At 63.7% G+C, this 15,490-nt stretch overlaps 1 protein-coding gene across 7 annotated transcripts in view; it reads left to right on the forward strand.

Annotated features, from left to right (window-relative positions):
- LOC103109702 (SH3 and multiple ankyrin repeat domains protein 2) overlaps window positions 1-15,490 on the forward strand; it is a 59,380-nt gene that overhangs the window by 27,858 nt on the left and 16,032 nt on the right. For 4 of the 7 annotated variants that reach the window (XM_060184051.1, XM_060184055.1, XM_060184052.1 and 1 more), the window contains 2 exons: window positions 13,790-13,925; window positions 14,291-14,440. In XM_060184051.1, the coding sequence (XP_060040034.1) occupies window positions 13,790-13,925; window positions 14,291-14,440 (286 nt within the window). Of the gene's footprint in view, window positions 1-13,789; window positions 13,926-14,290; window positions 14,441-14,513; window positions 14,523-15,059; window positions 15,081-15,490 lie in introns of all 7 variants that reach the window. The other 3 variants (XM_060184053.1, XM_060184054.1, XM_007518814.3) reach the window with 2 other exon arrangements.

Consider the following 15,490-nt stretch of genomic DNA (forward strand, 5'->3'; position numbering starts at 1 on the left):
AGGTGGAGGGGGCATCAGGGTCAAGGAGCAGTGACTCCCCCCGACCAGGGGGCCCGGGATGTCACAGGCAGGATGTCCCAGACAGGAAGTGTCAGCAGTTGGAGGAGCAGGAGACAATCAGGGTGAGACGTAACGGGGCGGGTGGGGGTTCCCCATTTCTGTACATCTTTGCGGAAGACTCACACGTGATCAGCAGCATGACTTGGGGGGGACACCCAGAGGTAGGGGCGTCCCCCTCTGAGATGGTGCAGACTCCTTCCCCTACCCTGCCCCCCAGGCAGAGGGACCCATGGGTCCCCGTCCTCGGGCCGGGGGAGGGCTTTCAAGCTGTGGTTCCTGGCCATCTGTTCCTGGGGACGGATTTGGCCCGGGCATCAGATGGCGGGTGCCCAGGAGACAGCCCCCCTCCAAGCCCGTCAGCTCTGAGCCCCCGCGGGTGGCTGTGGGCTCCTCACAGCGACACCCCAGTGTGACCCACTGGAGATGGCCCCCACGGCCCCCACTTTTGGGCTTTGTATCTGCCTCTTTATCTGCTTCTTGTCCGCTGTCCCCCACCCAGGACAGAAACCGGGACTGTCCCCACCCTGACACCCCATCTGGCTCACATCCCGAGAGCAGTAAGCGGCTGGGCCCCGAGGCCGCCCGGTGCTGACAGACAGACTCCAGGGCTCTCCACCTGTGTGGTTTCCTTCTGACCACAGGCCGCACGCGGCAGATGGACACCAAGCGCGGGGCTCACGTAGATGGTGCTCTTCCCTGCCACGTGCACGGCCCGGGTTCGAGCCTGGCCGCCGCCATACGTTGGCGTTGGAGTGTCTCTCCCTCTCTCCTACTGCTGCTCCGTCTCTCCAACCTGGGGGGGGGGGAATGTCTGTTCAGAGTCATGAAGCCGCAGAGACAGGCCGGGTGGTTGAGCAAGGATCTGGGTTCGAGCCTCCCAGTCCCCACCTGCAGAGGAAAAGCTTCACAAGTAGAGAAGCAGGGCTGCAGGGGTCTCACTCCCCCTCCACCCCCACCCCTGCCTCTCGATTTCTGGCTGTCTCTATCCCATAAATCGTGAAATGGTGTGAATAATAACAACAGAGATAATGATAACTCAGCCCGAAGCCTCTGAGACTGGGGTCACCAGTCTGCACCCCGGCTGTCCCTAGGCCCTCTCCCCTCTGTGACCTGGGGCCTTGGGGACACACCTGGACCTCTCCGGTGGCCCCCCTCTCCCAGACCACTGCCCTTCCCCGGGGGGAATCCTGGTGTGTGGGGGGGAGGCGTCCCCAAGGAGGAAGGAATGGGCCAGCTGTGGCCTCCTCCCTGAGTTCAGCCCTGTATGTAGCATGTGGCCACACAGGCCAGTTCTGGGGGGCTGAGGGAGCCTCCCCATCTTGGAGAGTCCGTTGGGGTTCAGATGCTGGGTCCAGGGACTTTACATCTGGGGTTACATGGATGTTGTACCCCACCCGGGCACATGGTCACATCTGTCCAGGACCCTGTGACTCCTACTGGGTCCCCCCCCCATCCCACAACCAGCCAGAGACCGCACCCCTCAGCCTGTTCCCTCTCCCTCCACTGCCCCCGACCCGTGGCCCCATGACCCCCTGTCCCCAGCCTCTGGCCTCAATGCCCCCACCCCGACCCCTTGCCCCTGGCCCCCTGCCCCTGGCCTCTTCAACACCCCCAGATCCCGGCCCCCTGACCCCTAGCCCCCCACCCTGGCTCCCTGCCCCTGCACCCCCCAGGCCACCAGATCTCTGCTCCCTGACCCCTAGCCCCCACCCTGACCCTCTGACCCTGCGTCCCCAGGCCCCCAGATCCCAGTCCCCTGACCCCTAGCCCCCCACCCCGACCCCTTGCCCCTGGCCCCCCCAGGCCCCCAGATCCCAGCACCCTAGTCTCTAGCCCCCCCAGCCCCCTGCCTCCCAGGCCCCCAGATCCCAACCCCCTGACCCCTAGCCCCCACCCTGACCCTGCGTCCCCCAGGCCCCCAGATCCTGTCCCCCTGACCCTCTGACCCTGCGTCCCCCAGGCCCCCAGATCCCAGCCCCCTGAACCCTAGCCCCCCACCCCGACCCCTTGCCCCTGGCCCCCCCAGGCCCCCAGATCCCAGCCCCCTGACCCTTAGCCCCCAGTCTCTGGCCCCCTGCCTCAGCCCACCAGATCCTGGCCCCCTGGCCCTCACTGACCTGCCTGCTTGGCCCCAGCTGGGCGGCTCTGCAGCCGGACACTTGACACCCAACAGTGCCTATGGTCAGCACGCAGTCAGCTCACAGGCCGCCGGCGTCCACTTCCTGTGGCAAGCAGCCTCGGGGGGCTGAGCCCCGCAGGGGGCTGTTCTCACTCCCTGCCCCCCCCATCGCCCCCATGATGCAGAGCCTGGGGGGGACTTGTCCACTTGTCCACACCCCCAGGACATGGCCGACAGAGCCGGACACCAGGCCCCCACCCCTGGCCTCAGGCGCTTCCGGGAGCAGGGAAGCCAGTCTCATCCCCCCAAAGTGGAGGGGCTGGGCGGTTCAGCTGAGTGGTACCCCGCCCACTCAGGAAGCTGCCACAGCGGCTCCCCAGAGACCCCGATAGTCGGGTGAGAGTTCCAGCCTAGCCAGGGGCCCTGAGGCCCAGGTTCGAGCCCCAGCACCCCAAGAGCACAAGTCTCGAGCAGTGAGCGTGTCCCATCTTCTCCCCGTCCGTCTGTCCATCTGTCTGTGGTGGGTCTGCGCAGGGAGGGACCCCGGGGGAGTGAGTCTCGGGTCCCCGCCTGTCCTCCGCACCCAGGGCCGCAGGGGTGGGAGTGTGTCCTCTGCACTGTGCCCCCAGCGGAGCCACTGAGCCCACCCTGTGCTGCCCAGGACCGGCCCTGGCACCCAGCACCCCTCTGACAGGCTGTGAGCCCAGCGGGAAGGGCACCAGGAGCATAGCCGCTGCAGGGCTGGCCTGGCCTGGCCTGTGCTCCCTGACCCCGAGGGTCCCGGGCTCAGTGTGAGGGGTGCCCCCTCGGGGTCCTGCCCTCCCCCTCCCCTTCTCCTCTTTCCCTGCCCTCCTCCCTTCTGCCTTTCCCCTTCCCCCTCCCCCTTTTCCCCTCCTCCCTTCACCCTCCCCCACCTGGTGTCCCCCCTCTCCTGGAGGAGGGGCAACGTCCACTAGCTGCCCCCCCCACCCCCCTCTCCTGAGAGTGTAGTACGGGCCCCTGGCTGCAGCCTTGCCCGCAAGGCCCCGGGTTCAATCCCCAGGTACGTAGAGTTGGGTCCTCAGGGCACCTGCACCCCCAGGGACTAAGCAGAGCAGAGGGTGGTGTCTGACAGCTCAGGGGGTGTGGGGGGTCCAGGCATGAGGCCCCGGGTCCGAGTCCCAGCACCACGTGGGAGCACGCGGACAGCTGGGGTGGGGGCTGGCCCGCCCCCCACGCGTAGAGTCCAACAAGGAGAGGCTGCCGGGAGGGAGAGGCAGGCGAACGAGGAGCAAACAGGACCAGCAACCACCTGGGTCTCGTTTATTTGCTGACCTTTGACGGTCTCGGGAAGCCACCACCAGGCTGACTTTTACAGAGACAGGGAGCCAGAGAGAAGGGGAGAGACGGGGAGAGACAGAGGGAGAGACAGGGAGAGACAGGGAGAGAGGGAGCGACAGAGAGACGGGGAGAGGGAGAGACAGACAGAGACAGAGATATGGGGAGAGGGAGAGACAGACAGAGACAGAGAGATGGGGAGAGGGAGAGACACACAGACAGAGAGACGGGGAGAGGGAGAGACAGACAGAGACAGAGAGACGGGGAGAGGGAGAGACACACAGAGACAGCCCAGCGCGAGAGCTTAGTCCAGTGCCCTGGGGCCGGGCCGCACGCACAGCAGAGCAGCACCCGGCCAGCTGAGCCCCTGGAAACGAAGGTTCCTCCCGGCCTCCCGCGGCCCCTGAGACACCGCGTTGTGGGCAGCCAGTCCCCAGGCCACGGCCCCTCTTCTGGCCCCTGTGGGCTCTGGGGGGCTGCTGGGAGGGGGCCAGAGCAGCACCCTCCCCCCCCCCCGTTTTTAAAGTTCAGTAAGTGAAAGTGTTTGCAGGGGCCAGGCGGTGGCGCATCTGGTTAAGCGCACACATCACAGGGCTCAAGGATCCAGGTTCGAGCCCCTGGTCCCCACCTGCAGGGGGAAAGCTTCACAAGTGGTGAAGCAGGGCTGCAGGCGTCTCTCTGTCTCTCTCCCTCTCTGTCTCTCACTCCCCTCTCAATTTCTCTCTGTCTCTATGCAATAATACATTTTTTTTAAGTTAAAAATGAAAGTGTTTGCTTTTTTGGGACAGAGAGAGAGAGAGAGCAAGCCTGGGGGGGCTGAACTCAGGGCCCCCAGCTCCTCCGTCCATCACACTCACCCGGCTGCTGGGCACTCGGTGCCCCTGACCCCTGGGCCCTCAGGCCTGCACGGCTGCCCCACAGCTGTGAGCCCCCACCCTTCAGTCTGCCCACCTGGAGCAGGTGGAAGGGTGCGGGCAGGTGACCTCCCCCCATGGCCAGCTGAGCCTCAGGGCAGGAGCTGCGGGGACCTGGGCCAAGACTGGACGCCAGGTGGCGGCCACACCAGGTCTGCCTCCTCATCCCCACCCGGAGCCCAGGGCTGGGATTCTGGGGGGCACATGTCCTGGACACGACGGGGTCACCCCAAGCCTCCAGGGATCCCCTCCAGGGGTCCGGTGTGTGCTGGGGCCCCGCAGCACTCACTCTTGTCACTGGCGGGCTGAGGCGGGGGCGCGGCTCCCCCGGGGTCTGTGGATGTCCGCCCGCGGTAGGCTCCTGCACCCCAGACTGGGGGGCTCACCCACAGCACACGTGGCCGCCCCTACCCCACTGTGGCCGGGACCTGGTGGCCCCCCGGGACGGGTGGGCGATGTGCGGGGGGAGGTTGGCCTCACGACTCTGGAGCAGCCCCCCAGTTCCTGCTCAAATGCGGTGGTCCTTCAGGGCGGACTTTGGGGGGCTGCTCAGTGGGCCACGGGGCCACTGAGTGACCTTTGGGTCCCCTAGGGTGGGCAGGGCTGTTGGTGGTCATGGCCCCCTTTGCTGTGTGTTTCTGTGGGTTTTTTTTTTAGAATTAACTGGTTTGGGGGGCTGGGTTTGATAGCCAAATGGGTAGTGCGCCTGCTTTGCCATCCGAGGGACCTGGGTTCAAGCCCTGGTATCACACAGGAGGTCTCTCTCTCTCTCCCTCTCCCTCTCCCTCACCCTCTCCCTCTCCCTCTCCCTCACCCTCTCCCTCTCCCTCTCCCTCTCCCTCTCCCTCACCCTCTCCCTCTCCCTCACCCTCACCCTCTCCCTCTCCCTCTCCCTCTCCCTCTCCCTCTCCCTCTCCTTCTCCCTCTCCCTCTCCCTCTCCTTCTCCCTCTCCCTCTCTCTCTCTCTCTTTCTGCTTCTTGGGAAGAGAAAGTGGCCTGGAATGAGGAAATCCCAACCTAAAAAATAACTGTTGGGAGTCGGGCAGTAGCGCAGCGGGTTAAGCGCACCTGGCACAAAGCACGAGGACCAGCGTAAGGATCCCGGTTCGAGCCCCCGGCTCCCCACCTGCAGGGGGTCATTTCACAGGTGGTGAAGCAGGTCTGCAGGTGTCTATCTTTCTCTCCTCTTCTCTGTCTTTCCCTCCTCTCTCCATTTCTCTCTGTCCTGTCCAGCAACAGCAGCTATGACAATAACAATGACAACAATAACAGCTACAACAAGGACAACAAAATGGGAAAAAATGGCCTCCAGGAGCAGTGGATTTGTAGTGCAGGCACCGAGCCCCAGCGATAACCCTGGAGGCAAAAAATAATAATAATAATCTTAAAATAATTAACAAAAATAATAACTGCCAGTGAGAGCCCTGCCAGCTGTGCCAGGGGGAAGTGTCGGGGATCAAACCTGGCGTCTCTGGGAGCCAGTCTGTTCCATCTCTGCTGCCTCCCTGGGATTTTATTTATGTATTTACCACCACGGCTGTCTCTGGGGCTCTGCCTGCATTACTAGTTCACCACTCCAGGTGTCCTTTTTTTCTCTCTTATTTGTTAGTTGGATAGAGACAGCCAGAAATTGAGAGGGAAGGGGGAGACAGAGAGGAATAGACATGGAGAGAGACTCCTGCATCCCTGCTTCACCACTCGTGAAGCTTTTCCCCTGCCGGTGGGGAGCGGGGGCTCGAACCCCGGTCCTTGTGCCCTGTAGTGTGAGCTCAGCTGGATGAGCCACTGCCCAGGCCCCCGTCTCCCTGGCAGAATAAACGGAGGAGGTTGGGGAGAGAAGCAGGGCCTCCCCCGGGGCTCACGGGTGCTGGGGATGGAACTGGGGTGCTGCTGGACAGGCCTGCCAGCCCCCGACACCCGGCCCCCAACACCCGACACCCAGCCCCTGGCACCCAGCCCCCAGCACCCGGCCCCCTGCCCCAGGCCCTGTTTATCTCTGACAGGGTAGTGTAGTGACAGAAGCATAGGGTGGCGGCTGGGCTGGCCTGCACGGACCCAGCTGGCAGGTACAGGGCGCCGTGTCCTGCGTGCTCTCTCTCTCCCTCTCTCTCTCTCTCTCTCTCTCTCTCTCTCTCTCTCTCCCTCTCCCCCTCTCTCCCTCTCCCTCTCTCTCTCTCTCTCTCTCTTTCTTTTTTATTTTTTGGGCTCGTTTTCCTCAACATAACCTGCAGGGTAGAACCTTCTGGCCGAATGCTGGCTATTCCAGGAGTTTCCAGACAGAAACAGAAGCGCCCAGAGCTCCCCAGCCCCCCACCCTGCCCTGCCCCCACAGCCCAGCTCACGCCCCCCCTGCGGGTTCAGCAGGCCGTCACAGTACTGCCCCCAGTCACCTCCTGTCCTCTGTCCTCACCAGCCTGCCTGTTCCAGAATGTCTGCAGCTGGCCTCAGTGCCTGGACGGACCAGTGTCCACTGCGTCCTGAGGGACAGGGCCGAGGGGGCTGAGGGGCCAGGCTAGCGGCTCCTGGTGACGCCGGACAGACGGACGGGCGGCAGGCTCCCCGGGTTTGAGGGGAGTCGCAGACTGCGGTGTCCTCTGTCCTGGACGCTGTCCTCTGTCCACCCACCCCCCTGCCATGTGCCTTTTTTTGCCTCCAGGATCATCGCTGGGGCTCGGTAGGAATGCACCGCTCCTGGTGGCCATTTTTTCCTTTTTTATTGGACAGAACAGAGAGAGGAGGGAAAGATAGAGAGGGGGAGAGAAAGAGAGACCCCTGCAGACCTGCTTCACCGCGCGTGAAGCTTCCTCCCGCAGGTGTGGAGTGGGGACTGCAAGCCGGGTCCTCGCACTTAGTGCTGTGTGCACTTAACCGCGCCCCGCCCAGTGTGGCTTGTCTGCTGGACGTGACTTGCAGCCCCGTCTCCACGCCAGTCTCTCACCAGACGTGTTTTGTGAGACGCCTGTGTTTTAGCGGGAGGAGGGTGGTGGCCTGACCGAGGGCCCGTCTCCTCTCCCGCCCCATCCCAGTCACGGGGCCTGTGGCATTCTGGGCCGCACTGCTTGGCCGGCGGGGTGGGCGTGGCGGGCGGGGTTGGTTCCCGCTCCTCTCCTGGCCGGGAGGGGGGGGGTCCCGTTGTCATAGCTCTGTCGCTGCTCCTTTTTTTTCTGTCTCCAGGGTTATTGGTGGGGATCGGTGCCTGCACTACAAATTCACTGCTCCTAGAGGCCATTTTTTCTACTTTGTTGCTCTTGTTGTCTTATTGTTGTAGTTATTGTTGTTATTGATGTCATCGTTGCTGGATAGGACAGAGAGAAATGGAGAGAGGAGGAGAAGACAGAGAGGGGGAGAGAAAGACAGACACCTGCAGACCTGCTTCACCGCCTGTGAAGCGACTCCCCTGCAGGTGGGGAGCCGGGGACTCGAACCGGGATCTTTACACCGGTTCTTGCGCTTTGTGCCACCTGCGCTTAACCCGCTGCGCCACCGCCCGACTCCCAGGGGTCACTCTTAAAGTGGCGGGGCTGCCAAGGGCTAGCAGGCTGTGGGGCAGGGTCGCGGAGAGGCAGCCAAGGGCGCTCACGCCGTGGGAGCAGGCGGCTCTCGCTGGCAGCGTGAAATGGGGGGGACGCTGAGAATGTGTCCAGCGAGGCGAGAAGGCATCGCAGCCTTCAAGGACAAGACGCACCTTCTGAAGGGGCGTTCAGAACAAAGGAAGCACTCCTGACAATAGAACTCCTGAACAATAGATCAGCAGGCTGGAGTTCTGAGAGATGAAAGAGAAGCCTGCAGTGGGCACCTCCTGAGCATGCATATTAAAACGAGCAAGGCCCCGGGTTCAAGCCCCCCGTCCCCAGCTGCAGGGGGAAAGCTTTGCGAGTGGTGAAGCAGGGCTGCAGGTGTCTCTCTCTGTCTCTCTGTCTCCCTCTTCCTTGCAATTTCTATCTCTATTCAATGATAAAGATCATTTGAAGTATCTTTTTTAGAAGATAAAATTGGGGAGTCGGGCGGTAGCGCAGTGGGTAAAGTGCAGGTGGCGCAAAGCACAAGAACCAGTGTAAGGATCCCGGTTCGAGCCCCCGGCTCCCCACCTGCAGAGGAGTCGCTTCACAGGCGGCGAAGCAGGTCTGCAGGTGTCTGTCTTTCTGTCCTCCTCTCTGTCTTCCCCATCTCTCTCCATTTCTCTCTGTCCTATGCCACGACGACATCAATACAACAACGACATCAATAACAACAACAATAAAAAAAACAAGGACAACAAAAAGGGAAAATGAATAAATAAATATTAAAAAAACATTTTAAAAGATAAAATTGAAAACAAACCTAAAAAAAAAAAAAAAAAAATAACTCTTCCAGAGAATTGTAGAGATTTGTACAGAGAAAGGAGCGCCCTGAATGGTCCACCACGTACACAGTAAGGACCCCAGAGACAGGCGGGGTGTCCGAGACAGCCCAGGCCCCTCACCAGGTGCTAGGGCCTAGGCATCAGTGGGCATCCCCCTGGCAGCGCTCCCCGTCCGGCCCCAGCCTAGGGGTAGCTGGCCGGGCTGAGCTCTGTCAGGGGCGGGGGGTGGGGGTCCTGTACCTGCCTGGGGAAGACCGTGCTCTGTCTGCAGTGCTGTGCTTGGCCATCTGGGTACTGATCCGTCCTTGAGTTTGTTCAGGTTTCCGTCTCTGCTGGCCCGTGGAGCCGCCAGGGGCCCCAGCACTTCCTGCCCTGGGGTCTCCGAGACAGCTCACCAGGGCAGGGTAGCCGCTCTACCACCCGCGTGCCCCGGGTTCCAGCCCGCTGCTCAGGAGGAGGCCTGGCCCGGGCTCTGGCTGGCTGGGTGACGGGGTGTCATGTGGGCTCCCCCCAGTTCTGCGATCCTCTCCCCGAGTCCGGAGGTCTGCTGGGGTGTCAGGTCTGCTGCTGAGACATTGTCCGGGGGGACGGTCCCCAGGACACGGGCACAGCCAGGCGCCTGCACCCCACTCCCTCCGCCCTTCCGCGTCTTTCTCCTCCGTCCTGCACCGGGACCCCGGTCCCCACCTTCAGAGAGCAGTCTGGGGGTTAACCTCCCCTCCGGGAGAGGAAGGGGAGTCTGTCCTCACTATTCCTGCCGCCCACCCCCTTTAGCCATCGCTCACTGGGTGTGGAGTCCCTCCCCGGGCCGGTCCCTGGGCCACCTCCCAGCTCTCCGCTCCGCAGCCCGACCTGCCTGGCAGTCCCTCCGCGCCCCTCTTGCCCCGCGTCTAAGGAGTTCCCCTGCTGCCATCTGTCCCCCGTGGCCTGTGGCTTGGCTTCCTCTCCCTGCTGACCCTGGCGCTCCGGCTGACTCAGGCCCGGCCGCCGCCGTCCATCCGTGGTCAGCGTGGCTCTTGGCTGACGGCACATCCCCGGCCAGCTCGGCCGCGCCTCCCCTGGGCCTTGCTCAGCTGTGGCTGGCGGTGGCGCCCGGGGCCGGCCGGCCTTCAGTTGGAGGGGTCCCTGCGCGGCACAGGACGGGCTCGGCCAGGCCGGGTGACCGCCCCCGGCCCCATACTTCCCGCCATCTGCTGTGACCGGCGCCCGTGTCCTCACTCTGGTCACTCGCTCTGCGTGACCCGCCGGGTCTGAGAGATGCCCGGCGCTCACCCGGAGGAGGCTGTCGACCCTCGTTCCTGCAGACTTTTCTCTGACCGTTCAGAGTCTTGACCGTCCTGGAGAGCCCACCTCTGCTCTGGGGGCTCTGCAGTTACCAGCCGCACCCCATCTCAGCCGGCCGCCACCACACTGCGCCCACCTGCAGTTGTTCACTGAGGGGAGACAGATCCATTCCATCGAGTATGAGACCGTAAAGGCTGGGGAGATAGCTCAGCCAGCTAGAGCAGCACACTGCCCCTGAGGCCACAGGTTCAGCCCTGGGACGCTTATGCCAGGACTGAGCAGGTGGCCTCCCCACAATCCACCCTTTCCAAAATGGATTCAGGGACAGGGGCGAGACCCGGGAGCCCCAACACCTGACAGGACCAAAGGCACTGAGTGAGGGGAGAGGCTAGAGAAGTCGGAGGCTGTGTGCTTCAGAGAAGAGGCGTCAGGAGCCATTCCTTGAAGGAGACCAAGTTGACAGAGTTGCTGAGGTATCTGCAGACTTGGGAGAGAGATTTACATAATTAGGAAGCGTCTGGGTCTGAATTACTCTTAAGCACACAGAAAATTAAACGATAAACAAACAGCAGAAAACAGTTTCTCTCTGGGGAAACAATGTGCGCCAAGTGGTCACAGCCCGTTGGGCGCAGCTGCAGGCGGGCAGCGCTGGGGCCGGTGTGGCGGGCACCTGACTGTTGGGGGCACGGCTGGGGCCCGGGGCCGGTGTGGCGGGCACAGAACTGTTGGGGGCATGGCTGGGGCCTGGGGCCAGTGTGGCGGGCACAGAACTGTTGGGGGCACATTGGGGGCCTGGGGCCAGTGTGGTGGGCACATAGCTGTTTGGGGCATAGTGGGGGCCCGGGGCCAGTGTGGCGGGCACCTAACTGTTGGGGCACGGCTGGGGGCCTGGGGCCGGTGTGGCGGGCACAGAACTGTTGGGGGCATGGCTGGGGCACTGGGCCAGTGTAGCGGGCACAGAACTGTTGGGGGCACGGCTGGGGACCTGGGGCCAGTGTGGCGGGCACAGAACTGTTGGGGGCACGGCTGGGTGCCTGGGGCCAGTGTGATGGGCACCTAACTAGGCCAGAGGAGCGCTGGGGCCCGGATTCTCACTCGGGAAACATCTGGCTGTGCCCAGGGGAGGCCATGCCCTGGCCTCCGGTGGGTAGCACTCGGAGGCACTGCAGAACCTGTCACCCCCAGGGCCCCGGCAGAGACCCCTCGCCTGTGCTGAGGGGCCCGGGACCGAATCGCCCCTCCCACCGGGGTGCGTCGGTGGGCGGCATCTAAATGGCCCCCTTGCCCGGGGAACCCACCAGGTCCACCTTTTTCCCAGCAGCAGGGGCACTGCTCCGTGTCACGCAAATGGCCCTTGGGAGACAAAAGGCGCCCGGCAGCTGGGTGGGCAGCGCAGACCGCAGAGAGCGGGTGGGGGCCCGGGCTCGAGGGGGCAGTCCTTGCGGGACTGTGGCGTCTGGGCCTGGTTATTCCAAACAGCCACTTATGGGGACCAAAGGAATTGCTTCCAGTTCTTCAGCCCAGCTCTCTGCCCCGAGATGGGGGAAGGGTCCCCCGGGGGTTGCGCTGGGCCCTGTGAGCACGTCTCTGCCGAGGCGCCCGGCTTCCCATTGGAACCAAAGTTGAGAGTGTCCTCGTGAACGTCTGAGCAGGCAGCAGGCCTGAGCTCACACGCGGGCGGACGAGACTGTGACGTCGTCAGAGACGGAGCTGGTTTCGAGGCCCATACAGCCAGGCTGGGCTGGGAGACCCAGGTTTCTGTTCCCCTGTCCCCAGAGACGGCCCCCAGCTTAGTCCTGGTTTGGCTGCCGCTGTGCCTGGGGGTCTGTCTGTGGCCGCACAGCACAGCCGGTTGGCACCCCCGTGCCCGCAGGCAGTTGGCGGTGAACCCGAGAAGCCCACGCAGCCGCGGCTCTGATCTTGGCACGTTCCCTGCCCGCAGGACGAGCCCCGTTGAGCTGTGAGGGGTGTCAGGCGGGAGGTGGGGGCGGCAGAGGGCAGAGCCGGGCGCAGGACCTGCCAACCCTCACCCCCGAGTTCACTGGCGGGGCAGGCGGGGCTTGTGTCCCAGGAGCTCTCTCTGCTCCAGGTGCATGTGTTAGGTTCGGGAATCCAAGGGAAACACCAAGAGACACCAGAGTGACGTAAAAACAAAGAGCCTGGGAGTCAGGCAGTAGCACAGCGGGTTAAGCGCAGGTGGCGCAAAGCACAAGGACCGGCATAAGGATCCCGGTTCGAGCCCCCGGCTCCCCACCTGCAGGGGAGTCGCTTCCCAGGCGGTGAAGCAGGTCTGCAGGTGTCTGTCTTTCTCTCCTCTCTGTCTTCCCCTCCTCTCTCCATGACGACATCAAAAACAACAACAATAATAACTACAACAATAAAACAACAAAGGCAACAAAGGGAATAAATAAATAAAATAAATATTAAAAAAAAAAAAAAAAAGAGCCTTTATGGTTCTAGCCTGGAGTTGGGGGCTCGGGCCGAGACCTCATAGCTGTTCCAGGTGTTCAACCTCGAACCCCAGCACACGAGGAGATATACAGGGTGTGGGTCACATAGCACACATGACAAGCTTAGTCTCGTGGTTATCTTCTTGACACATCTGGGGGAGATGTTTAACAGCCTCTGTCTCTCCAGAGATGCCTTCTGTAATGCTCAGCTTAGCTTGGTTCCTGCTGACTCAGGGCCGTGGGTTCCATTTCCAGTCATGGTCCTGAATTCCAGGACCTGTTCTTCTGAAACTGGGGCCTATCTCATTTCTGCAGAGTTTGAGGCCTGTCATGGAGTCACTGCAGTCTTCACACCCAGGGGCTCCAGGGGGCCTCTGTGTCCAGCCTGGGTCCCAGGTCCGCAGAGGCCCACCTGGGGGATGGGCAGGGTGGCACAGGCCCGTCCCACGCTGGGGCCTCCCAGCCTGGGGTCAGGGCCCCAAGAATGCAGGCCCGGGGGAGCACGGCTCCCCCCAGACACCCCCCACCATCTGCTGAGAAGACGGGTTGGCGACAGGGGACAGAGCCCCTCGGGGCCACCACCTCCCCCGCGAGCGGCCAAGACCTGAGGAGGGACCGCCCAGGGCCCCGGGGTGTGACAGCATGGCTTGCCCGTCACCCGTGCACCGTCCCTGCAGCCTGGCTTGTCCACGCTGTCCAGCGTGCTGTTACCCCGAGGGAAAGGGAGTCTCAGGGAACCACTGCGAAGCTGGGGTGTGTTCGGGGGTCCTGGGACATGGGAGGCCGCGGCCAGCGGTGTCTGTCCTCGGGGCCGGTCACGTGGCTGTGGTTGTAGCTGTGGCCGTGAGGGGCTGGCTCCCAGCATGGCCCGGTGCCGCTGAGGGGTTTCTGTGGCAGCCCTGCAGGAGCACAGCCTCAGGCAACTGGCAGGAGACGGAGGCTGCCCAGTGCCCGGCTCTTACATCCGGCTGCCAGGAGACAGATTTCCACGAGCGGGGAGGGGGACCGGTCACCTGGGCTCAGGGGTCCTCAGCGTCACCCCACCAGTTATGCTCCTGCCCACCTGGCCCTGCCGGGACATTGGGGGGACAGCTGGCCCTCACTGCAGATGCCCTGTTGCCTCCTGTCTAATTGCAACGAGGGTGACGGACAGGACCGGCCGGGACTGTGGGCAGCGGCGCCCTGGTGCCGTGCCCACTGAACGAGTGGGGGCTGTGGCACGGCCCGAGCGGGCGTCCCTGCCCGCCCGCGGGGTGGGGGTGGCGGGGAGCCCCAGCCCAGCTGACCTGCGGTCTCCCTACAGGTGAACAATGAGAACGTCGTCAAGGTGGGCCACCGGCAGGTGGTGAGCATGATCCGTCAGGGCGGCAACCACCTGGCTCTCAAGGTGGTCACGGTGACCAGGAGCCTGGACCCCGACGACACGGCCAGAAAGAAAGGTGCCCTTCCCATGCAGCGTGCCCCCGTGGGGTCCCCTTCCCGGGCTGGGCGGGGGCCTTCGCGAACGGAGTGCCCCCGTGGGATCCCGGGTGGCTGGCAGGTGAACCAGCTTGTCCGCGAGGCAGGAAAGGACGGTGCCCAGCTGGGCGCCCACGCCGGCCAGGTCCTCCGGCCCAGACAGGAGCACTGGGCGCACTCGGCAGGGGTGCCGGAGAGCAGCCACGGATCGGGTGGGAGCCGGGACCTGGCGTGGCCTCCCGGGGAGCACCTGGGCCCATCGGCCCCCCAGAAGTGCGGCAGAGGGAGCCCCAGCCTGAGGGCCTAGTGGGGAGGCCAACCCTCACCCAGACCTCTCTGCCCGCAGCGCCCCCGCCCCCCAAGCGTGCGCCCACCACGGCCCTGACCCTGCGTTCCAAGTCCATGACATCAGAGCTAGAGGAACTCGGTGAGCATCGCCCGTCTGGCCCTGCCACCCCGCCTGACCCACGGCGCCTGCCCGCGGGGATCCCACCAGGTGGGGGGGGACCGGGCCTTCAGCCTGGTATATCTAACATGACTTTGTTTTGAATTTTTGGGCCTCTCACTAGTGGACAAAGGTGAGTGCCCCACGGTGTCCCCCTAACGGCTTCCCTGCTATTTAGGGAACCCCCAACCTGCCTGAGCCAGTTTTTCCTGCACGGCTCCCACAGGAAGCTGGGGTCCCTGGGCCGGGCTGGGAGCACGGGGCAGCTGGATGGGTGGGTGGACACGTTGGGGCACGGCCCAGCACCTGGCACCGGAGACCCCCAGTCCATGGGGGGGCTGTTGTCCTTCCCGCCCGAGCCTGTCCCACATCCCCCCAGACCCAGAGGTCTCCAAGCCCACCTTTCCTCTGACCCTCCCTGATGACGTGTCCATCCAGAGGTCCCCCCTCCCCCCCGCGCGAAGCTGCCACACGGGGTGGGCCGATAGGGTCAGAACCAGGGCCACAGCCGGGGTCCCCGTCTCCCGAGGGTGGATCTGAGGTGAGCCCAGGAGAGCTGTGCACTTCCCCTGCTGGAAGGCGGCGTGTGGCGTGCGGGGACCCCCCCCCCAGCAGCCTCGGGGGGAGGGGGTGAACACTGTGGGACTCACACCCTGTTTCCGTTTGCAAGCCTCCGTCCGGAAGAAGAAGGGTAAGGGGGGGGTGCGTGTGTCTGCAGGGGCCCAGGGTATGCTGTGACCTTGTGCTGTCCTCCCCACTTGGGGTCTAGGATGCTCCCCTCCCTGTCCCACCTGTGTGGGCCCCCATCCACGCCAGCATGACTGAACCCCAAGAGAGGACCCGACCCAGCGGCTGCCTCTGACCCTCTGCCCTCTGGCTGGGGCTTAGCTTCCCCAGGCCCTGCTGTAGGAAGGGGGCTTCTGTTCACAAAGGTTCCCCCAACATGGCCATCCACAGCAGAGGCTCTGGGCGTCCGGGGGTGCAGGAGGGGACAGTGCAGGTGGGGACCCTCTGTGCCTGACACGAGGTGTGCATGGTCCTGAGCGGGGCCCAGCCGTGCTGAGCTCTGTCCCATCCCCCGAGACGCACCCCCAGAGCAGC

The sequence above is a fragment of the Erinaceus europaeus genome, unplaced genomic scaffold (genome assembly GCF_950295315.1).
Source record: "Erinaceus europaeus unplaced genomic scaffold, mEriEur2.1 scaffold_298, whole genome shotgun sequence".
Taxonomy (NCBI): Eukaryota; Metazoa; Chordata; class Mammalia; order Eulipotyphla; family Erinaceidae; genus Erinaceus; species Erinaceus europaeus.